Here is a 25,431-nt window from a genome sequence, read left to right on the forward strand (position 1 = left end):
ATAGCAAGTTATACTGTTTACATTCTATGCTAAAGAAGTTGTGGAGGGGTTTGTTTGACAACAACAGGCTCCTATGGATACAGTTGCTAAGCAACCACTCAGAGTGTGTGCTTCAGTGAACCTAGTGGTGTAAAGTAACTAAGTACATTTACTCAAGTACTGTACTTAAGTACCACTTTGAGGTATTTTTACTTTACTGGAGTATTTTAAATTGTCAGTCCTTTCCTTTTACTTCTACTCCAATACATCTCAGAGGCAAATATTGTACTTTTTTACTCCACTACAATTATTCTAAAACTTTAGTAACTAGTTACTTTGTAGATTTAGATTATTGTTACAAAACATGCATTAACCACTTCAGTCTTCAGCCTTGACCTTTGATACGTGTCTCTCTCTGGTATCTAGTCCATCTTTCTAGGACTAGGTAGCCCAGAGCCTTAAGGATATAAACAAACAACAAAAACAAGCCCAAAAAACGCAACTACCAATATTTACAAGCAACTTAACAGAAACACAAGGCCAAAGTCACTTATAATAAAGTGGACATGGCAACACTGGTCACCAGGCTTTCCACACGGAGTCACTCGTACTGCGCTTTTAGTGTCGCTATAAGTTTTGTCCCTCCACGCGTGCCGTAGATGTGTGCACTCTGCACCGAACTTCCAACAACACATGCGTAAACATGATTATTGTCGGATTATAAATTCAGATCGATGATAGTGATTTAATGTGAGTGAAAGACATTATTATAATAGACCTGTCCTGAACTCTCGGACGTTGCCAGGCTGAGACGGACGTATCGTATTGTGAACTAGCCTTAGATCAAGACTCTCGTAGATGTATTTTGACATTTTGATATCTACGAGAGTCTTAGCGACCACCCCCCCCCCCAGTTTGCCCTGGAATATCACCAGTAAAGCCCGCATTTCTCTGAACATGTACAAATTCAAAATATAAGGTGCTTACCCGCTTGCCCCAAATGTTAACTAGGTGTCCGGAGTATTTGTGCAATGTATGTATTAGTCTATATTTTTCAATAAAGAAGTGTTTTAATCCCGTCTGTGGCCGAACGCCATCCCCCCCCTCCTTTACTTCCTGTTTACATTGAGTGTAATTCCGGCTTTCACCCGATGCGCCCCGTCACTACCGTTGCACAAATATCCATCTAGTTCCATCTAGTTAACATTTGGGGTAAGCGGGTAAGCACCTTATATTTTGCATTTGTACATGTTCGGCGGAGAAATACAGGCTTTACTGGTGACATTCCAGGGCAAACTAGGGGGGTGGTCGCTAAAACTCTCGTAGATACGAAAGTAAAAGTCAGACTCGATAAAATACATCTACGATATACATCTACGAAGTCTTGATCTAAGGCTAATTGTGAACTAAAATATCCCTATTTGAGGCTACCAGTGGTCCTCTAGCCCTGGTGCTCTGGACCAGGTCTAGAGGTCATTGCCATGCTGGCTTGTAGTGGACATTTTTGTCAAATCTTTATTTTTGACATGGACATACAAACCAGACAATAATACCAGAAACACAAACACATACAGAGCTACAGCCTTAAATTACCTTATACAGGTCTCTGTCTGAGAGTGCAGGGTCCATATGGTCCCATGCAGGGGTGCAATGCTCACTGGACGGCCTTGCACGCCGTGCCTTAAAACTACTTTAAATTCGCACCTCAACAAAGTTTTCAAAGGCTCCCGACTCACACCTAGCGAATTAATATAGGAATAAGCCTATATGCATATCAATTGTCCATTGTGTGACTTGCAGTGTAGGTGTGCGTCACGTCATTGAAATAGAGTGCAAGAACATACCAAATGAGCATTGCATGCCTGGTCCCATGTGTGAGTTCCAAAGTTACAGAACCACTGTCCTAGTGGACTCCGACTCTCCAATGTGCCATACATAGTGTCATATAGTAAGTGCCATACATATTCTGAAGAAAACCTGGAGACTGACATTCAGTAATTGGGTCTTATGATAAAAATAATAACATATAATGTTATGTAAAAACAAAATCTGGAATTTGCCACAGACACATTTTCTCTGTGTATGCACGCATTGCTGACCCCTGGAGGCAACAAATAAAGTGCAGGCTATTGTAACTGACGTAGGCCTAGTTATACAGTTATACAGTCTGCAAACTCAGATTAGTCTATAGGTAACCAGAACACTGGGCACCAACCTTTTAATTTATTTATTTTATATTTGATTTTATATTGCATATATTTTACAAATAATGAGGGGCCAAATACATACACACACACACACACACACACACACACACACACACGCACACGCACACGCACACACACACACACATTAAAAAAAAACATTTAAGGCCCAATATTTCTACAAGTGCTACAAATTGCTATAAAACCTGTGATAGGCATTTTTGGGGGATAATAATAAACAAGAAGTTAAAGAAGGGTATATTTAGGTCTGATAATACTGTACTATGCATGTTAAAATCATTGCATTATTCCGACCATTTTCCAAAGCATTGATTTATTCTTTCTTTATATCTTTATTTTTAGGAAAAAACAGCCAATTTAATGTTGAGCTGCCCACAATGTTTATGTGCCCACTTGGCCTGTATCTGTTATGTATTAATTCATCTAATTCATGTTATAACTTGTATGCATTTTGAATTGAGGAAATGGAAAGGGCTAGAGACTGCCTATGTTTTTATTGGGGAGGTGGAAATCGGTGGTGGAAAGTTTGTAGATCTACTATTTTCTAAATACTTTTTAAAATACATTTTAGACATTTGAAAACCTGTGAAATGGGACACTCTGCATATTGAGTACTTTTACTTTTGGTCCTTTAAGTATATTTTGATGCTATTACTTTTGTACTTTTACTCAAATACATTTTTGACTTTCACTTAACCTAGTATTTCTACGAGTATCGATACTCCATCGACAATTTCCACCAGCGGTGGAAAAAGTATTCAACTTTTTCAAATTCACAGCCTTTAATAGATAACCTTGTACCTTCTTTTCCCCCTCCTGTTACAGACAATTCCTGACATTCTGCAGACAAAATAGTTAGAACTGGGAATGGGTCTGCTGAGTGCATGTCTGCTGGCAATAAAAGCTGTCAGATGCTACCCGAACCCGCGACACTTCTCTGCCTCGACGTCATGGCTGTCCACCAAGACGTCTCTGCTGCTGGGAGACCGAAACATTCTGCTCATGGGTCCGCCCGGAGCAGGGAAGACGACGGTGGGGAGAGTAGTGGGCCAAAGACTCGGACTACCGGTCATCGATATCGATGACCACGTGCTGGAGGTGACGTGGGAGATGCCGGTGGCCGCCAAGTTGGCGGCGGTAGGCGGTGAACGCTTTCTGGAGGAGGAAGGCAAGGTCACGTGTAACTTCTCTGCCTCCGGGAGCGTCGTCTCTCTGACCGGCTCTAATCCGCTTCACGCCGATGCCATGCACCACGTCAAACAGACGGGGCTGGTCGTCTACCTCGACGTGGACACCGAGGATATCGTACAGAGACTTTCCGCCATGAAGGTCAACAGGATAGTGGGCCAGGAGGCAGGGGTGTCCATGAGGAAGATCTTGCGTTACCGGAAGCAGTTTTACGAGAAATGGCTGGACGTGAGGGTCTTGTGTGGGATAGGTGACACGGTCGAGGACATAGCCGAGAAGGTGCTAAAAGCCGTGCGGAGATATCAAGATCCTGATGCAGAAACCTACATTTCAACCAGGAGCGATTTTAAAGGATCGACCGGTAATAAAACCTACTTCAGTGACGTGGTGCTGGAAGGTCTCGCCCCAGACGGTGGCCTGTACGTTCCCACAAACGGCTTCCCAAAGATCGACACTCGTGAATGGCTGAGACTAGCCGACCTGTCGTACCCGGAACGAGCCTTGGCCATACTCGAAAAGTGCATTCATCCGGCGGACGTCCCCGCGATCGACCTCAGACCGATGGTGTTCAAGGCGTACGGGCCGAACTTCGCGAGCGGGGCCGTCGCGCCCGTGAAGCACCTCGTCGACAACCAGTACGTCCAGGAGCTGTTCCACGGCCCCACCGCCTCGTTCAAGGACCTGGCTCTGCAGCTGATGCCCCAGCTGTTCGCCTATTGCCTCCCGCAAATGTGCAACTACCTCATTCTGGTCGCCACGTCCGGAGACACGGGCAGCGCGGTTCTCAGCGGCTTCAGCGCCCTCAGCGACAGCGACAGACAGAGGACCGGCGTGCTGGTGTTCTTCCCCGAGGAAGGGGTCAGTGAGATTCAGAAGCTCCAGATGACGGGGTACAGCGAGGGCAACGCAAAGGCCGTCAGCGTGCTGTCTGACTTTGACTTCTGCCAGAGAACCATCAAGAGGATGTTCGGAGAGTCCAGCCTGACGGGGCACCTGGCCGTGGAGTATGGCACCGTTCTCAGCACAGCCAACTCCATCAACTGGGCACGGCTGTTACCGCAGGTTACACAGTGTTATTTATATTTTATACAAAAAAGCCTGATACCTCAACCACTTTAACACCAGCAGCATCCATATTCGGGGGCAACAATAGCCAAGAATAGACAAATTGCAATGCGACGTGTTGTGAGCTTGTAGATCCTCTATTTTTGGTGAAGAGATTTGGTGGAGACGGGGAAAAAAGCAGTCCAAGTACAGAGCCAACTCCGGTCCAGCTTACTAAGTCTAGAAGGTGTTGAAGTGGTTAAAATCTTATAGAATGGGGTCCCCACTGGCCTAGCGGTCCAGGGGCATACCACATATGCTGGTAATCCAGCTTGACAGCGTGTCGCGGGTTCGACTCCCGATCCCGACGACCATTACTGTGTGTCACCCCCCCATTTCCTGTCAGCCCACTATCCAATCAATAAAGGCAGAAAAAGCCCCCCAAAAAATCTTAAAAAAAAAAAAAAAAAAAAACTAGAATATGACATTGATTACTGAAAGGTCTAATCTCATGTTGTACCACCAGAAATAGCCATTATTAATTAGAAGTGTTGTTGAGTAGCATAACATGAATTCACCATTCATAACTCTTATTTTCACAACTGCTTGCTTTTTTTAGGTGGTGTACCACGCTTCAGCATATCTAGATCTGTTCAGAGACGGCGTCGTCAAGTTCGGAGACCCCGTCGACGTCTGCATTCCCACGGGAAACTTCGGCAACGCCATGTCGGCCCTGTACGCCAAGCGAATGGGCGTTCCCATCAGAAAGGTCATCTGCGCGTCCAACCAGAACCGCATCGTCACCGACTTCATCACCACGGGCGTGTGCGACCTCCGGGGGCGACCGCTCGTCACCTCCCACTCCCCGGCCATAGACATCCTGAAGTCGTCCAACCTGGAGAGGTTCATCTATCACGCGTCGGACGGAGACGGCCGTCTCGTCAGGGAGCTGTTCACCCAGCTGGACAGAGAGCAGTACTTCAGGTAGGGCTGTCACCAGTGGTGTAAAGTAACTAAGTACATTTACTCAAGTACTGTACTTAAAGGGATATTTCACTTTCAAATAAAATAAACATTAAAAAAAAATATTTAAAAAAAATGAAAGAAGTTATGGCAAAATCACGGCCCCTCACACATTAGTTGGACACTCTAATGCGTGAGGGGGCCGTGATTTTTCCATTACTTTTTTCATTTATTTTTAATATATTCTTTAAATGTTTATTTTATTTGAAAGTGGAGTATCCCTTTAAGTGCACTTTTGAGGAATTTTTACTTTACTGGAGTATTTCCAATTGTCTATACTTTTACTTCTATTCCACTACATCTCAGAGGCAAATATTGTACTTTTACTCCACTACAATTATTTGAAAACTTTAGTTACTAGTTACTTTGCAGATATAAATTATGATATTATGAAACATACGTAAACCACTTTAGCCCTATTTTATACCTAGGCTGTTTGAACATTTGAGTACTTTTTCCACCACTGGCTGTCACAATATCAAATTTAAGTTGACGAATCTTAATTGTCACTCAAATAATTGCGATTAACAATTTAATTGTGTGTTTGGCCATTGAACATTAGAACTTATGAATACAAAATTCTGTTTGCCTTTTAGGCTTCGTAAATCTAAAATTGCACAGGGCAAATATGATAAATAACTTTCAACAAAGAAATTATTGACACAATGTTATACATGTAAAAAATAACAGAAATAGCTGATCTACAAAGCTTGTAGATCTGCTATTTCTGCTTTATATTTGAAAATGTGTGAGAAGTTTTCAACTTGGAAACGATTATGACGATTATGCGAAAAATATTTGCGATTATCTCAAATAATTGCGATTAGACGATTTATGTAATAATTGTGACCGGCCTAACTTCAGGGTTCCGGAGCCTCTCCTCAAGAAGATGCAAGAGGAGGTGCTGGCCGGCTGGTGTTCCGAAGAGGACTGCCTGGCCGCCGTCCGGAGCGTTCACGCGGAGACCGGCTACGTCATGGACACCCACACGGCCGTGGCTAAAGTCGTGGCCGACAGGCTGCAGGACGGGTCTTGCCCCGTGGTCGTTTGTTCAACGGCTCACTACGGAAAATTCGCTCCGGCCGTCCTCGGAGCGCTGCAACGGATCCGGACGAATGATGATGTTCCGGAGGATCCCGTGGAACAGCTGAGGCTGTTGGGGTCTTTGGCGTCGTCGTCCGGACCGGAAATGCACGCACACATGCTGAAGTGCCTGGAGGAAAGAAGAGGCAGGCAGGGGGGGGCGCACACGGTTTGTCCGGCAGATTACAATGCGTTGGTTGAAGAGGTGGAGAGTATGATACAAGACTGTTTCTTGAAAGTTATGTAGGGCTTGATTTCACTCGAGGTCTACGTAGGTCCATGTCATTTAACCCATTAAGACCGGGTAACGCATCTGTGTAATTTTAAGATTTATTTGGCTATTCAAAAATAGCAGATATACAAGCTCATAGCGCGGCACCGAGTGCCGCGCTATGAGCTTGTAGATCTACTATTTTTTTTTTCAATCGTGAAGAATGTGTGCAAAGCTTTGAATATGTATTTTTAAAGCAAACATTTAAATCTTTGCTTCTGGGGGATTCTACAAATGTCTTCTAAATCCTAACAGTTTTAAAAAAAATCGTATTTGCTATAATATCAGTGGTTCTCAAAAAATGATATGTATTTGGCCGTGGACCCCCATCTCAAAATATTTTGTTCGAGGGAGCCCCCCCCAGAAGTTGTAACAGAGTTAAAAATGTTTGCTTCAAAAAAATATAATATTCAAAGATTTTGGAAAAGCTCCCGATACTGCCTAAAATACTGGTATCGGTATCGGCGAGTATCCCAGTCTATGCCATTCTGATACCACGTAATTTATGTCATTTACAGTAATCAATTATTTTTCATTTTGAATGCTTCAGTTGATGTTGCACTACAACATCCCTACGGGTCCATTTGGTTCCATTTGTACCTGTAAAGGGTCCATTTGGAACCCTGATAGTCCCTGGACCCCACTTTGAGAACCACTGTCCTACATTTTCTTTTAATTACACACTGGTATCAAATTGGTTTTCCGGTATTGAGCGATATGCAAGTTCAAGAATCGCGAATGGAAAGATGGTATCGCTACATGTCTCATTTAAATTATTTATGATTTAAGATAGGGAGCTATTTGAATGTTTTCTTTGATGTTATTCACTGTTGCACTTCAACAGCTATCCAACTATATGACAAGTATAACATAATAATACACTTCATTGCCAGTGTTATATTATGTCATCCCCCAAGAATACCTCAAATGCAATACTTATATGTCAGTGTCAGTGTCCACTAGATGGGGCTGTGTACCTCTTGACCAATGCAGATGCGTCATCATAGCATGAAATGTAAGTCCAGTGGTGGAAAGTAACTAAGTAAATTTACTCAAGTACTGTACTTAAGTACATTTTTTAGGTACTTTTACTTTACTGGAGTATTTCCAAGTGTTTTCAATACCTAACTGTATGCTTTGGGGAATGGTCTGAAGTAAAGTATACATGATTTGAACATGCTTGAATATTTGTCATTTAAGGCCTAATGTTTCAATACTTTTGTACTTAGACTCAAGTAAATTGTGATTATTCACCAGACTTTTACTTGTAACAGTGTTTCCACATTGCAGTATTGATACTTTTACTTAAGTAAAACATGTGGGCACTTTTTCCACCACTGAAGTAAGCACTCAGATATTTGTTTTGATATCCACATCTTAAGTCTGAGACATCTTTAAGGCACTGCGAGAAAATTCGACCGCGATTCTAGCGCTTGGCAATGCCTCCCCGATATCTAGCACGTTTGATATTTGGCTTTGTCGTCGACTGGAAATCATACAGTATGAATGGCGGTTTCAGTCTGTCAAACAGGGATTGTGTTGTGGTGACGGCATGGCCATCCAAGCATCCATCCACTACAACACATCTTTTATGTGAGCCGCCAGTATCTGGCTGTGAATCACTCCATTCAAGACAGTTTCAGTGTAATCTCCTCTGGCAGAGGAGCACACACTGAAACTGTCACACTGACCATATTGAACACATGTGTGACTTGAATGGAGTGACCCATGCAGTCTGTTTGAACTAACACTAGGCCGGGGGAGACAGTAGTTTCAGTGTCTGGCCTACAATACCAGCTTTTAAAATGAAGTGTTTCACATACAACAACACAAGAAGCCATTCCAAATAATACAGACACAGACCCTATTATTCCAGCCTTCCGCAGCACTGAAATGATTTAGATTATAATCACAATAATGTTAAGATATTTCTCACACCTAAAAGTATACATTCTGGAATGATATTATTACTTCATGGAGAAATAGAGGTTGCCTCCCATGCCCCCCCTGCTGTTCAAAACGAACAATGCATTTAGCAGTTAGTGTTTGGCCAGAGGGATGGCTAGTTGTTAGGCAACCAATCACCATAGTATTAGAGCACAAATAGTATATACAAGTGTGTGTGTGTGTGTGTGTGTGTGTGTGTGTGTGTGTGTGTGTGTGTGTGTGTGTATATATATATATATATATATATACACATGCATACATACATACATTTACTGTACATAATATCGCATGTAGGTCTACATAATATATTAATGCTCTCAAGATAATAGTGTGTGTGTTTAATTCCCCATCAATCATGTATGAACACAACTGTATGAAATAATTTCTTACTGTACCTGATGTTATCAAAATGGCAATTTGTTTGAATGAATGTAATTCTAGTGCCAAAACCAACTCAGACAACATACTTAGTACCCCCAGGCTATGGGAACACACATTCACGCACGCACACGCACACGGAAGAGCCAATGAAGTCGTCGGATACTGGTAGGTGGGGCGTGGCGTCCCGTTGCTAGGGGCATCCATCCCATCCTCTCTACAACACACAGAAACATAGACTGGAGAGGAGGAGGAAGATGGATCAGTTTGAAGGTGAGATATCTTAATAACAACATTAACACACACCTCGGGCTCAACAGAGAATCATAATAATGCTAATAATTCATGTTCCAAACCTTTGGTTTCTCCACGCTGCAGTGGCTCATTTCGTTTTCTTTGGCGACTCTCTTTGTCTTATATGTGCTGTTGAAGTCCCTACTAGCCCTGGTCCAGAGCGTAGTGAGTTCTCTCTAACCTTGCCTGCTCTGCTCATAGACAGAAAATTACACTGCCGTGCGAGGTCTCCGTCTTTAGTGAAAATAAACAAAACTATTTCGCCACTCACCGAAACAAAGTCTGTTTTGTGTTGTTGAAAGTCTATTCTCCAAGGTGGGAAGTCTCTGAGGACCCCACCTTCTCTGTATAATGCACGTTTTGGGGCAGAAAACTAAATATGTCCGCCAGACAGGAAAGTATTTTATTTACTCCACTGCGCCCCCTACAGATCTGGTCAATGGTGATTTATATTGACTAGATCCTGTAGAGGGCGCAGTGGAGCAAATATAATAATTCCCGTCTGGCAAACATATTTTATTTTCTGCTCAAAAAGTGTATTATACAGAGAAGGTGGGGTCCTGAGAGTCTTCCCACCCTGGAAAATATACTTTTAACAACACAAAATAGCCTTTGTTTTGGTGAGTAGCGAAATCGTTTTGTTTATTTTGACTAAAGACGGAGACCTCGCACGGCAGTGGAATTTTCAGTCTATGAGTCTGCCAGTCTCTGTTAGAGAGAACTCACTACCGCTCTGGACCAGGGGGCTGAGTCCCAAGAATCCTCGATTTTGACTTGGGTTGCGCGCGGCGCAGTGAAAATAGCCGATCCACAAGCTCACAACGCGCCGCGCAACGACGCGTTGTGAGCTTGTAGATCTGCTATTTTTGGTGCAGCGTGACTCCCCAGTGTGCAACTTTATGGTGCTGCTTGTAGGGCCCAGGACTGGGTGTGATCTCATCTGCTCCACATCCCAGACAGACAGTGTTGTAGCTTCAGCCTTGCAGCAGCTAGCCTGTGTTGTTAGCATCAAAACCAAGAGTTTTTTTGTGTCTCAATTCCTGCTGGTGTAAAACTATGAAACAGTTTTGAGTGAAGGAACAAACGCAATGTCCAATAAGCATCAATCAGTTTAAAGTCATGCACTAAAGTATGATGTTCACAAGATACTATGGAAGAGGGGAATGGATAATACTAGCCCTAGGATGTCTGTGATCTACATACATTGTTCATGTATTCCAAATATTGCAATATTGTATTTGGAATACATGAATGCATTAAATGTATGTAAGATTCATTCATTTTAGGGATAGGATAAGACATGGGTGTTCCACTTGAATCTGGGTAGCAGGGTTATTTACTGTATAGGACATTATAGAGTATGTTATACTATATAGATTATTATAAGGTAGTATGTTATTGTGGTATTGTATGGTATTATATATTTTGTATTATATTGGAACAATCTATACTATTATTCATAGTATTTGACATAGTAAGAGTTGATGTGTATGCATGTATGTATGTATTAATGTATGGGTATATGCATGTATACTGTATACATGTTTATTGTGTTACATTTATGTGAATTAGAATAGTTATTTTTGATAATATGTATGATATGGATGGATGTGTGTACATTTATATAGGATATATTTTGTTATATATAATTCCCCAGACACTATAAACACTATTATAAGATGCCATTTGTAGCAGCATAATAATAGGAAGATTTCCAATTCTATGGGGCCATTGTGATTGTGTTGCTATGGGATCATTGGCAGCTTAGCAAAACTAAACATAGATATCAGGAGGTGATAAATCAAGCTGTCAGGCTTGAACATGCACAGTACATCACTAATCAGACCTACATTTACCCTTCAACTTCTTCTTTATGTCCATAATGACTGGCTAATCCTCAGGTTTTGTAGCATTCGGTAGCAATTGTTGAAACATTTAAGGCCTTTAAATGACAAATATTCAAGTATGTTCAAGTCATGTATACTTTACTATACAGTTAGTTATTCTTTAGTATTTTTTACATTTTGGAAAATGATAGCCAATCTAACATTGAGTTGCCCACAGTGTTTAGGTCATTGGTTCTCAAAGTGGGGTCCAGGGGACCCCCAGGGGTCCTTAGGGGCAATAGGGGGGTACCAGGGGGTCCCCAGCTAAATTAGTTAATAAAGTGTCACAATCATTTTAACCCCTTTATCCATATTTTATACTTTCGCTGTTCAAAAAGAGTAGATATGCAAGCTCATAGCGCGACACAGAGTGCCACGCTATGAGCTTGTAGCTATTTTTGAAAATTGTGATAATGTGTGCAAAACTTTGCTTCTGGGGGTCCCTGGCACAACATATTTTTAGATGGGGGTCCACGGCCACATACATATCAATTTGGGGGTCCTTGACACGAAAAAGTTTGAGAACCACTGGTTCAGGTGCCCACTCTTCCAAGTTAGCGGCCTGGCTGCCACAGCTGCTGTGGATGTTTGTGAATCACTCAAATGAACTGAACCGTAGCTAACTAGTCATTACTTGTCTGTGTGCTTTTGCTAGCTGATATATCCAGTGATGAAAGAAGTGCTCACATGTTTTACTTAGGTAAAAGTATCAATACTGCAATGTTGATACACTCAGTTACTTACAAGTAGAAGTCCCACATTCAAAATGCACTTGAGTAAAAGTACAAAAGTATCTGGCTCAAAATATACTTAAAGAGATTTTACATTTTGATGTCAGATTGAATCTGTCAGGCTCACTGACCTCCATTCATTCCAGCTGCAACTCTGGTCCATTATAGTTAGCAGCGCAGTGGTTCTCAAACATTTTCATGTCAAGGGCTCCCCCAAATTAATATGTATTTGGCCGAAGACCCCTAAATGAAGACATTTTGTGCCAGGGACCCCCATACAATAATGTGTTGTTAAAATGTTGCACAAATATTCCAGATTTATTTAAAAAAAACTAGAAAATGTGCTCCTCGGAGCACAAGTCTCCGCCGGCAGACCCGTGCTATTTTAATCAAATGAAATCACTTACCCTATCTTTAACCATAGTTCTCTAGGAATGTTCTAATTCTTACTTAAAATAGAACATGTTACTATATCATAGCAATTATATTATCATAACAATAACTAATGAGATACAGTAGGGTAAAAGATATATCTTTTAGTTAAACAAAAAGTTCTTTGTTAAAAGGTGAATGTTAAAGTAATTTATGTACCCCTGAGATGAGGAACAATGTCAGAGACATTGATGTTGGTTGTCAACATGACTCTGGCCCCAACTGCTACAGACACAACCTCCTGTAAGCCTCCTGTATGCGATGGGTTGCTTGATAGTGTAACATTAACTAGTCCTGTCTTACAATCTTTTTGTGATCAATTGCGGTGATGTTGGATATTTCTGTTGGCAACTTTATTCGCTTTTCGCCATTGTGTGAATCTGTGGCTGCATTTGTTCTGAAGACATGCAATGCGTCACTTGGGTATGAGGGATCTGTTTTAGAGATTCTGGTGTGTAGCAGTGCAATGTCTTCTGCACAGCATGTGTTTGTACGAACTCTCATAAGCAGTTCTGCAAAGGGTTGGTCATCTTTCTGGCGCATCGTTTCTGTTAGTTCAAATAGTTGGAAGTTTTCTTTCCACAATGAACCATGTAGTCTGACATAGGCATCAGAAGGGGTATCGAATACTTGTTTTGCCATGACTGGTGGTAGTTGGTACAGGTCACCGACTGCGAGGATACTGACATTGCCAAAACGGGACTCTGAGCTGTGTATGCCTGTGATGTCTTGAAGGCGTTTGTGAATGTGATGTAGAAGATCTGCACCCACCATGGAAACTTCGTCAATGATTAGCAGTTTTAGCTTCCCCAGCCGTGAGCGCAATGTATTTAATGCGTCCTGTTGTTAAAGTTGCATTGTGTGATCTCAGCCTCTCCTGTGTAAGCTATTTATATATTTATATTACATATTGTGATGTCACGTGAAACTGACCAATGTTAGGTGTTCTCAGAGGGACACACACACGCACGGACGGGTGATTTGTACTGGAAGGTACTGTTCCAATCAAGACTGATTGATCCTGTCTTACCTCACTTCAAAAAACATAAATGGCTTTTTGAAGTGACACACCTATTTATAGGATTTTATTTCGTCATGCGTCCCTCTAGCCAATCAAAAGCATTGGTGTCAACATATTGTCACGTGTCACGTGGAGCTTGACCAATGTTAGCTTGGCTAGGGGCCAAGCTAACACACGGCGGGATGAAGCGAAAACATACTCTCCGCCTCCGGCGGAGACAACAATTGAAAACAAGCAAGGGGGCAAAGAAAACCTACGGGTGGCTATTTTCAAATACCTGATGTATATTGGTTTAAAGTGATTAAACTGATTTTGATGCTATAGCCTATTAACTAATTTAGCTGGGGGACCCCAAGGACCCCCCCTGGTGGGTCCCCGGACCCCATATTGAGAACCACTGAATTAACCATCCCATCTCTCACTTCATTACAGATGATGATGGTGCTCCTCCCGCCGAGGAACTGTCTCCATGTCAGATCTGCGGAAGGAACTTCTTCCCCAAAGTGCTGGTAAATACAACCACCGAAATGTACACTTTGTACACAACAACATGTCTCATGATCTAATACAAGTGTTCCCAAAGTTTTAACAGGCAGCGACCCCCCAAAAGAATCAAATTTGAACTGGGGACCCCCTACCCTGACAAGCACTTGGAATTGTTGGCATTTACATTTAGTTTGACTCGGTTCCACAGTGTTGTGAGCTTGTACAGTAGATCGGTTATTTTCACAATGTTTGCGTCTTTCTTACGTAATATTTGACAATTTGTTATTAAAAAGGTCTTAAAAGTCATTAAATTGTCACTTTAGAAATGTGCAGATACAATGCAATTATACTGTATGTTGGTTTGTCTACTGTTGAGTGAGAAAACAGTGCTGCACATTAAGCAAATCATCTAGGGACCCCCCCACAATAATTTGGGTACCACCCGGGGTCTCGACCCACAGTTTAGGAACCACTGATCTAATGGGCAGATTGCAGGGTGAATCCTTCAGATTTTGCTGACCCCGGCCGTGGTCTTTCCTCTAGCACACACACATGGGCAAAATACGGTCAGAGGGCCGGACCCTTTGACTGAAGAAAAATATTAAATTCAAAAAAGCAGCATTATGTTAATGCTTTTGAGAGAAATGTATTTAACTTGACTCCAATTAATAATCATTAATTGCTTCTCTGACGGTGCACACCTACTCTGAAAGTGCCGTCCGATGAGTGGCTGGGACGGTGCGTTGTTCTTTCAATCGAACCCAGTTGGATTCCTGCAGGTTTTATTTTTTTTATGCGTTAAACTGATTGACCAACAAATCAGACTCAGTGTGCAAAAACCTTTAGTCTCATTGACTTAAAGTTGTGTTCATCTGAGACTATTTCCTTTCATTTATTTGTATTGCGCTTTGCATTTGAACAAACCTCAAAGTGCTACAGTACAGAATAAATACATTAGCATAAAAAAGGAGGGTCTTAAAAAAACCCAATTAAAAACAAGCAAGGGGGCAAAGAAAACCTACGGGTTAAAACCTAAAAAGTGAACCAAATGCTTTATTAAAAAGGAAAGTCTTTAGTCCTCTCTTAAAAGCATGGACAGACTGTGGAACCCTTAGCTGGTCCGGGAGTGAGTTCCACAGTCGAGGGGCAGCTGAGCAGAAGGCTCAGTCGCCCATGGTGCGGAGCTTGGTGGGGGGGGGGGGGGGGACTTGGAGGCAGTTAGTGTTTCCAGAGCGGAGGCTGCGAGTGGAGGTCTGTTGCTCGAGAGATATTTATGATGAAAATGACTTATAATCATTATTAATAATAGCCATTGTCCTTTTCCCCCCACCTGCAGAAAAAGCATATTCCCATCTGTCAGAAGGCAGCTGCCAAGAAGAGGAGAGTGTTTGACTCCAGTCGACAGAGAGCTGAGGGAACAGAGATCTCCACCCTCAAACCCATCAAAGCAAAGGTCAGATTGAAAAAATGGATGTCATGGAATATACTGTATACCTCCATTCAGGTTCATATTCATTACAGTTCTTCAAGTAGACAATTATTCACACTATCCATCAGTTGCTTTTGGTCGTTTTTCATTTGCCTTGTATTGATATTGAATGTGTTAAATCTTTATTTAAACTTGGTCTTAGTAAAACAATAAAGGAAGTACAGGAATGAATTGCTCTGTCTAATAGTGACACGTCACCATGGTCCAACACAGTCACTATGGACTGCAACACAAATACAGAAACAGTGCTTTTGTATGGGGACTCGGCTTTAACTAGCTGTCTCTGCATAAGATAAGCATTTTAAATTACGTAGATAAAAATAAATAAAGAAAGAAGTAGTGTAGTATATAGTGCATCAAAAGATTAAGAAGATACAAGTATAGTTCACAATATTACACCACTGGAATAGTAATTGGTTCTGCTTGTAGATGAGTGGTCTTGAATGGTTAGATCACTGTGGTAGCCTGGCCTGTGCAGACTTCTATTTTTTAACCTACTGTGGTAACAGTAATCACTCTTTTTCGAGAAAGGTTACTGTGGTGTCGACGGATTGCTATGTGGACAAATATTTGTTATTAAACCACAGTTTGCTCCGTTATCAGGCATAGTTTAATATGAAATGAACAGCAAAAAAAAAACACATCACTTAAATGCTGGAGATTGGCCCTGCATTTGGCAGACCAATGTGACATGGTGAGACTGAGGACTGAAACCAAATAGGAGCTACAGTAGTAGGAAGGAAGGAAGTTAGCAGGGCGATCACGTTGCTTCAAAAGACACTCACATGACACTGGACTACTTCTGTCACAATTCATCAGCCTGCAGCGTCCCTATAGCCAAGTGTTTAGCCTTGCACACATACCACAAAATGACCTCATTATCAGCCAGTCCCCGCTTTGATTCCTGATTCCCCGGCTAGACCATTTGCTGTATGATAGCATTCCCCTACTCTAAGGGTGGGCCAGCCTAGCCGTTTTCCCAGGCTGACGTGATCACCCAATGCCAGACAGTGGAAAACCACCATGGATTTTACAGTAACGTCTATATTTATAGGCTGCTAATTAGCATAGAATGAGTCAGTAATTTAATATGAATAATAAAGGTATGGAGGAGAAAATATTTATGCACATCAGTGGTTCAATCTTTTGTGTTGTCCACCATCCCACCCACCCATTCCTCCCATTATTAGCCAGAACCCCCCAAGAAGCAGTCCAACTGGCGCAGGAAGCATGAAGATTTCATCGCCACCATCCGTGCGGCCAGAAGCGGCGGGGAGGTCGCACCCCCTCCCCCCAGCCTGGACCCAGGTAACACACAAATGGCCCTGTCACCCCCCTCCCCCCCAGCCTGGACCCAGGTAACACACAAATGGCCCTGTCACTGTGGTGTGGAAGCCACCATTCACACTTGGTCGCGCGGCCGGTGAGAATAGCCGACCGACAAGCTCACAACTCGCCCACAACTCACCATGGACGCAACACATTGTGAGCTTGTATTTAGGCTCGCCGGAGCATAGAATTACTAGGCTTTACACCTGCTATCAGTAATGTATTTCATACACATATTTCAGTCAGATTACATTTACACCTGGTTAAAATGTGTATGACAATGTGTGACAAATTTTTGGGCATTTAATTATGTGCACATAAATACCAGACGTGGGCGTATTTGGTCGTCATAGGTGAATATTTAAAAAAACTTTCTAAAATGTTCAAATATAGATCTTGTAGATCAGCTATTTTTGGAAAAGTTTAAGAGGGCTGCAGTGATAAAATCAAATTTAATATACATATTTTTTAAATGTACAAAACATTGGTAATGGGTGGTCTAGCACAGTGGTTCTCAACCTTTTCAGGCCGCAACTCTCCAAAAGAATCATATTTGAACTGGGGACCCCCCCCCGCCCCAAAATAATAATATTTGAACTGGGGACCCCCCACCCTGATAAGCACTTGGAATTGTAGGAATTGTAGTCATTACATTTAGTTTGACTCGGTTCCACAGATAAATAGTGAAAATAGCCGATCTACAAGCTCACAACCCCTCGCTATGAGCTTGTAGATCAGCTATTTTCTTTTTTTTTGCCTCTTTCATATATTATATGACAATTTGGCCAATGTTTGACCAGTGTTTATAGTATAGTTTGTTGATTATTGATGCAGTAATGGTCTTTTGGGGGGGGGGGGGGGTATTGAAAATCATGTCAACCCACAGGTTGAGAACCACTTCTCTAAGACTCTCCAAAATCGGGATCGTCATCAGACCCTAAAATCAGGTGTGGGTCGGGCTCTAAATATGAGCTCACCGAACAGTATCTGTGAGCGGCATCTTTCACGTCGTGACACTTTTGCTGTGACAGAATCTGTCCACAGACATTCAACACCACACACACACACACACACACACACACACACACACACACACACACACACACACACACACACACACACACACACACACACACACACACACACACACACACACACACACACACACACACAGTGAAAACAATAAAAAGATTATTCCTCATTGAGAGGTTTTCCATCAACCAGTTTTTAATGTACATTTTGGATTTACATAAAAAAAAAAGAAAGAAAAGAAGTTTTTACACTTGAAGGAGGTGGATTTAACTTTTTCTGTTTAACTTTATACATCCCACTATTTGAAAATAGCAGATGCAGATTTGCAAGCTCACAATGCATCGCGACACGCTTTGAGCTTGTAGATTCGCTATTTAAAAGAAATCTAACATTTTGGCAACACAAATCTTGTATGGGAGTCCCTGGCACAAAATATTTTCAGATGGACGTCCGTGGCAAAATGCTTATTAATGTGGGGGTCCTTGACATGAAAAGGTTTGAGATCCACTTTACTAGACAAGTTAAATAGCAAAGAACAACATGGGTTCCGTAAATGGAACTGATGATGATGTAGAGATCGGATATTGCAGGCTTTGTCTGTCTGTCTGTCTGTCTGTCTGTCTGTCTGTCTGTCTGTCGAGCAGCTTACGAGCATAATAGGATCAGGTGTGTAGGTGGAGATCTAGCGCCCTCCAGTGGAGGGTCCTGGGGCTCCCTATAGGCAATGGTTGTCAAACCTTTTCATGTCAAGGACCCCCAGATTTATATATAATTGGCCACGGACCCCCATCTGAAAGTATTCTGTCCCAGGGACCCCCAGAAGAGGCGATTTGCGTTAAAAATGTCTATATTATCAACATTTTTCTGGAAAAAAACTAATAAATACATAATTAGAGGACAACACAAATGTAATTTATTAATCTAGAATCAAGAGTAAAATATTACTTGCCTGGTTATCGATGTCATTTGACAGATTAAAGGTAGTTATTTTTTTGTTGCAAGCTTGTAGATGTGCTATTTTAACTATTTGAAAGACTTTTTACATTTATGCCTTTATTGACTCACCCCAAAATAGATGATGAAAATGAGTTTGATTAACTCCCTCTAGATTCTGGCTCAGACATCCTGCAACTCTCCCTATCTGAACAGAGCGATCCTTCAATGTTTATCTATTAATATAACCATTAACTAATTGCATAAAATCTTCTTCTTCTTCTCTTTCTCCGTGTAGATTTAATCCAGTGTCCGTATTGCACGAGGAGGTTCAATGAGAGCGCAGCCGACCGACACATGAAGTTCTGTAAGGAGCAGGCTGCTCGCATGCCCGCCAAGGGCAAGCCTGGAGAGGTCAAGAAGCCTCCCACACGCACACCGGTACGCACGCACGCACGCACGCGCGCACACACGCACACGCACACGCACGCGCACGCGCACACACACACCAGTGTTGATTTTGACTGCAAATTTTGATTTAGTTTTAGTCATAGTCTTTTGAATAAAATTCTATTTAGTTTTAGTCATGTTTTAGTCATCTGAAATGTTTTAGTTTTTGTCTAGTTTCGTCGACTAAAATGTATTATTTTAATTAAATGTATTATTATTGGACACACACACACACACACACACAGACACAGACACAGACACAGACACAGACACACACAGACACACGTACACATAAGCCAGATTCCATTCCCGAAAATCTCGGCCACTTGCTCACTCCCACTCGGTCACTTCGACTCCAAACCGGATGTGCTCAGGGTCCAATTATTCAGTTGCTTCTTGGAGGAGGCGAGTGGAGTCGAGTGGAGGAGCCGAGGAGGCTCTCTACTTCCGCATTTAGCGAGTGTACATCAAGTGTAGGCTCGACCACTCTCCACAGCTCCTCCGCGGCAGACTTCCGCATCACGTGTACACGTTTTTTTTTTTTTTTCCCTTCTCCCGTGACGTATACATGGTCCTCCTCCACATGTGGCCACACAAACAATGCTTGAAACACCCGAAACCATGCCGAAACACCGGCTGCCCCCCCCCCCCCCCCTTCGCCCCCGCCGATCACTCGTTGCGCATCTCACACACACACACACACACACACACACACACACACACACACACACACACACACACACACACACACACACACACACACACACACACACACACACACACACACACACACACACACACACACACAACTGGCTTTATTGCGTTGTATGATATAAAGCATAATACAATTATATACATTGTATATTGTGCACACTTATTCTGTCTAAAGCTGATAGTTCATTTCTCTCCTTGCGTCATGCCTCAATGCAGTGCATGCACTACTATAAATTATTGTTGTATTTATATATAGACTGAATATAGAAGAGGACACTTTACGCTTTAATTATAGCCGTATTCATTCAATTATGAACCGATTCTTAAAATTTAAAATTCTCTATTAGCTGTGAAGGGTCTTCTTTCATGTCTATCAGTCATGATTTATTTCACTATCAAACAATATCAAGCAAAATCACAAAATCGTCTGAGTTTTTTTCTTTTTTCTTCGTCCCAGAAGTGGGAGGGATATCACCCAAACTCTCAAAACCCCGGACATTTGAAGGATTTTATAAACCCCCCCAGACAGCCCCCCAAAAGAGGACATGTCCGGGGAAAAGAGGACGTATGGCTACCCTGCATGAATGATGTAATTCAGAGTCAGACATACTCTGTAATATACTGTGGCTGTTATAAGCAGCAGTGCCGTGCGGGACTGCTGCGGGGGGTGGGGGGTCTGGGGACTGTAAGAGCAAAAAGAGGGACGGGTCAGGATTTAATTCATAAATGTAAGTTTGCTCATCCTGGCGCTTCGTTCACTATTTCAGGAATAAATGGCTTTGCACAAAATGTTAACTGTAAAGATAACAATGTGCCCATCCACATTGATGAATTGTCTATTCTTATATTCTGTATTATTCTATACCTGCATATTATTCTATGCATGTATATTTTCATCCACGGCTCTGGTCCAGCTGTTTGAGACGTCATAAGTGATCGCGGAATTTGCCGTCGCTTTGAAATGACGCGCAAAGTGCAGTCCGATCCTTTGAGGCCAGCTGGTCGGCCACTCTGTCCTCGCAAATAATCCTCGGCTCCTCGCAGGGGCGGGGCTTAGGCGCGAGTGGAGGAAGCGAGGAGAGTGAGCGAGTGACCGAGCTTTGGGGAATGGAATCTGGCTATAGAGTTGCAAACCTTTCAAATCAAGCTGTGGCAACTTATGGACAATGTCTCACTCTCTTCTGCCCCCTGCAGGTCAAAGCTCCTGGTCCAGTCAAGAAGACCAACTCCCCCGCTGTGTCCACGTCCCTCTCGTCCTCTTCTCGTTTACCTCAGAGGGCGGGCTCTGGACAGTCCACCGGTGAGAGTTCGGCTTCTTCTCTGCCCTTTTATAGTGCTTCACAGCGAGTTCCCGGAAGTAAAAAGTCCCATCCCTTTCCTCCGTAGAGGATTTCATTATCAGCTATAATGTAACAATCCAATGTAGACTTACCACGAGGGCACTGGTTGTAAAATGATGCTATATGTTCCTGTAGAAGCCACACGTATCTAATCAATCTAGTTTGAAGAAAAAACATCTATAATTCACCATGTCACAGAGAAATACTTCACTACAGTACCCACAAAGCGAAAGTGTTACATACGGAAACATGGCCGTGTCTGATGGTTGTTTCTGCTCCTCCTCGCGAATGTCAAGTGTGTTTATACTGTCTTGATCCCATAGCCGGAGACACGATCGCAAATCATCGCCAAAAGTCACTACCATTCATCCACAATATTTTACAACACTATTAACAATATCTCTCTCTCTCTCTCTCTGTAGGAATCCCATCTAGTAAGAGCTCCTCTGCAGGAATAGTGAGGAATTCTCCATCTGGCATCACAAGCCCTCCATCAGGGTGAGGAGCCTAGCCGGGAGAATCCTTTAAATGCTTTGTAAAACACAGACACCTTAACCACATGACCCCAAGTGTCGCTATTCTGGGCATGTCACAATAAGTGAACATTCCGCAGAAATGGTCAATGTCATAATAGGCAAACATTCTGCGATAATAGTAGTAATCCCACCCATTTGGGGGGGGTTTATATCGTTCCATCCCTACTGGACTCTCATCCGTTCCCGTCTTGTGTGTGTGTTTTCTGTGGTGTGTTGGTCAGTGTGGGCAGTAGGACCAAAGTGCAGGGCTCCGGCTACGGCTCCGTTGGGAGGAACAGCCCGTCGGGAGTGGGACTCAACAAGAGGAAGGTCTCCAACCCGGACAACTACATCTCTAGGTAAGACGACAAACAGAAACACTGCTTTCACATTTACATTGTGCCACACTCCTGCTAATTAAGCCATCTTGACATACTTAAACACTGTTTGTATTTACTTCATTGCATATCCTGTAAGCAAAATAAAGTCTTTCACTCCATTCATTGTACCTGCATGATGGGTGTGAATAAAAGTCTTGAAACTCTTTAGTTTACGTTGTATAACTTGTAAAACTGGCTGGTAAATGGCATCAGGCAAATTTGCCTGATGAAGACCTAAAAGGGTCGAAACGTTGCGCCAGTAAATAAAAGTTTTAAAAGGAGCTTAAAAACAGTGTGCGGATGTTTTTATCTTCTCCTATGTGCGGAGCACGCATTTAAAATTAAATAAATAAATAATCGGACGATAATGTCATCGTGGGAAGCCAAAATCATGATCCTGATTAGAAATGTGTTAATTGTGCACCTCCTACAGTACGTTCGCTACATTTCGGCCGTTCTTTTGACCACACAATAAGTAGGCCTATGCATAGTATGAATATTGCATACAGTGACATAAACAACACAACCAACCAACCAACCAACCTATGTCCATTATAGTCTTGTTAGGTAGCCCCCCCTCCCTGTGACTGTGGTATTAAACTTGGGATTCGGATTTTTCATCAGGAATGAAGCCAACAACAGTGCAGATGACGTGGACAACAGCGGAATGAGAAGCAAGTTCTGCCATACGTGCGGGACTAAGTACCCCGTAGAGTCTGCCAAGTTCTGCTGTGAGTGCGGGGTGAGGAGAATGTGCATCTAAACGAGAGAGAGTCGGTTAGGACGGGGCGTGGCGCGCCCGTATTGATGCTGGTATCAAATCCTGCCCTCAACTGCTTCTATCCGGTACCAAATGGAGGCGTTGGAGAACCATGTCATGAGTCACAGCAAACCAGCTTAATCGGGTTCTTTTGTCGGCTTTCTTTCCCCTACACAGAACGAGGTTACAGTGTATCTGTCACCAAAGCTGAATTCCAATACTCAAATGTCTGCCTCCCTGTAAGTTATGTGAAGTTCACGAGATGGTCACATGTTTCGGCAGGTCACCAATTTCACCGTAACACTGCCATGCTGGAGGACAGATGGCGGAGGCAGAAATTTGAGTAATTTGGCTCAAGAGAAATGGATGCTATCTCAGTCTGTTTTACCCAGTGAGTGACCCTAGGGTTTTTCTCTGTATTATTCAATATAAGTTATTCAGTTCATTAACTAATGTTCAGTTGGGTACTTAGTGTTGAGCATTACTGAGAGTTTAATACTCTGAACCAGTATCGACAGTGGGTATGATGCCTCATTTATACTGTGCTTTGTTTTGCGCGCCCATGTCGCAACACCGAAAATAGCCGATCTACAAGCTCACAATGCGTCTCATTGAGGCGCGTTGTGAACAATTTTTCCGGTGTAAAGAAATCATGCTTGAGAAACGAACAAGAAGGGTAGGAGTATGAACAAAAAGTAAAGTTATGGAATATGGAAAAAAGCCCTTTGCCTCCCAACCTCCCCCAATGAACCATGATCCATAGATCCATGTCCCTTTGCACCTGTATATACCGTACTCCTACTGAAGTGCAATATGATTGACTACTGAAAAATATGGAAAGGAAAAAAAGGCAACGTGTTATTGTGAAGACATTGATGGATACCATTTGGGAAAGGTTTCACGTTCTTTTCGACAGGGACCAGTACGTAAGTGAAATAGCTGTTGAATTTGGTTAGGGTTTTCATTCTTTTTTTATCTGTTATTTCACAGGCAATATTTGCTTTTAATGATTGCTGCAGCAGGCCTCGCATTTCCAGCCAGGGGTTTATGAAATGTAGTATTGCTTGGAAACTTTCTATTCCCTTTATATATGATAGAATGGGCTATTATTTATTTTCTTATTATTTTTCCATGTGATTTTTACTGAATGACTGAATGAATAACTTTCTGCATCTTATTTTATTTGCAATACATGGAATCAAAATGTGGTTTAAGGTTGTGGTTTTGTATGAAAGCACTCATATTGTCCAGCCCATCCCCTCCCCAATAGTGTTTCCATGCTGTCAGTATTGGGCTTACTTCGCTTAAAGCTTTACTCTGTAACTTTCATATGCTACCCAAGACTGGCACTCGGGTCTCCTGCTGCGTAAGTGCTGAAAAATGTTTACCATTGACTGAGTTAATAGAGCCTGCCTGCTTGTAGTGTTTACACGCAACATTGCTGCAATTGTGTTAGTTATATTAACATTTTATACACACACACACACACACACACACACACACACACACACACACACACAAGGAAAACAAAAGTTACATTGTGGAGCTTTAACTTTAGTTTTAAGTTTATTCTCTTGTGTAGTACGATATAATGAAATACTTGCGCTCTGGCTTCTCTCTGCCATAACAAAACATACAACAAGGACTCACAATCCCAAATCCACATACAAACACTACAGACCTACATAGACGAGTACACTCATACAGTATATACAAGATAACATTACATCATATACAATAACAATGTGCTGTGCATCAGCTGTTCAGCCACCTGACTGCCTGGAGAAACAAAGTGTTCACGAGACGGCTGCTGTGAGATTTGATGCTCCGGTAGGGTTTTATTTTAGATGGAAGGAGTGAGATGACCCCCAGGCTGCTGTTTTCTTTATCGTTAGAAAAGAAAAACAACATTATGTTCCTCCTAGTGAAAGACAGCAGAAATTTTAATAGTGCAGAAAAATGCTCTATCGATCTGAATAAATACATCCTAAAAAATTGAATTAATTAAGAATACAATTCAAGAATTCCCTTTATACATTACACACATTAATGATGTTTTGGTCTTTTGCAGTGAGTGGTGTTATGTTTTACTGCTGTTTTTACCGTCCTGTGTATCAGTCAGGTTGTCAAACCCACACAGTGATACAGCCCGTCAGAACACTGTCAGTGGCACAGCGATAGAAGTTCACATACAAGAGCGTTGGAACTCATACCAAAACCTCTTGAGACGCCTCAGAATGCACTCTCTCTGCTAGGGCTGGGCAATTAACCAAACATATATCGAAACCCATATTTAGGTTATTTATTTTTCTTTTAATCGTTTAGTCTGGTTAATCGGAAAAGAGGCAAAAGTTTGAAATAATCATGATATTGATTTGAAGTCCTATCGCTCAGTGTATGTGTACTTGTAAGGGCTTGGATGTCTGATATCTGTTCCCCAGAACCAAAACACTCAAATAATAAACCAAATGTAAGTCATCATTACGTTTCCAGTTGTTTAG

General features: G+C 42.2%; 2 protein-coding genes across 3 annotated transcripts; both read left to right on the forward strand.

The window, feature by feature from the left end:
• Window positions 1–659: 659 nt before the first annotated feature.
• On the forward strand, window positions 660–8,007 carry thnsl1 (threonine synthase like 1). The gene is made up of 4 exons (XM_080417754.1): window positions 660–729; window positions 3,030–4,454; window positions 5,056–5,420; window positions 6,324–8,007. Exons 2-4 carry the CDS (start codon window positions 3,072–3,074, stop codon window positions 6,787–6,789), a joined length of 2,214 nt encoding a protein of 737 aa, XP_080273880.1. The 5' UTR covers window positions 660–729; window positions 3,030–3,071; the 3' UTR covers window positions 6,790–8,007.
• A 1,341-nt stretch (window positions 8,008–9,348) lies between these two features.
• zc2hc1a (zinc finger, C2HC-type containing 1A) lies at window positions 9,349–24,877 on the forward strand. 2 transcript variants are annotated; one of them, XR_013932321.1, is made up of 10 exons: window positions 9,349–9,411; window positions 13,935–14,011; window positions 15,325–15,441; window positions 16,668–16,785; window positions 19,070–19,212; window positions 21,130–21,235; window positions 21,698–21,773; window positions 22,033–22,149; window positions 22,795–24,760; window positions 24,792–24,877. XR_013932321.1 is itself a non-coding variant. In XM_080417149.1 (9 exons), the coding sequence occupies exons 1-9, from the start codon at window positions 9,396–9,398 to the stop codon at window positions 22,931–22,933; spliced, it is 909 nt and encodes a 302-aa protein (XP_080273275.1). In that variant the 5' UTR covers window positions 9,349–9,395; the 3' UTR covers window positions 22,934–24,877. The 2 variants fall into 2 exon arrangements, 1 of the variants encoding a protein (XP_080273275.1); XM_080417149.1 differs by having other exon boundaries at window positions 22,795–24,877.
• The last annotated feature ends 554 nt before the right edge of the window (window positions 24,878–25,431 follow it).

Source organism: Gymnoscopelus braueri, assembly GCF_963280865.1.
Source record: "Gymnoscopelus braueri genome assembly, chromosome: 21".
Taxonomy (NCBI): Eukaryota; Metazoa; Chordata; class Actinopteri; order Myctophiformes; family Myctophidae; genus Gymnoscopelus; species Gymnoscopelus braueri.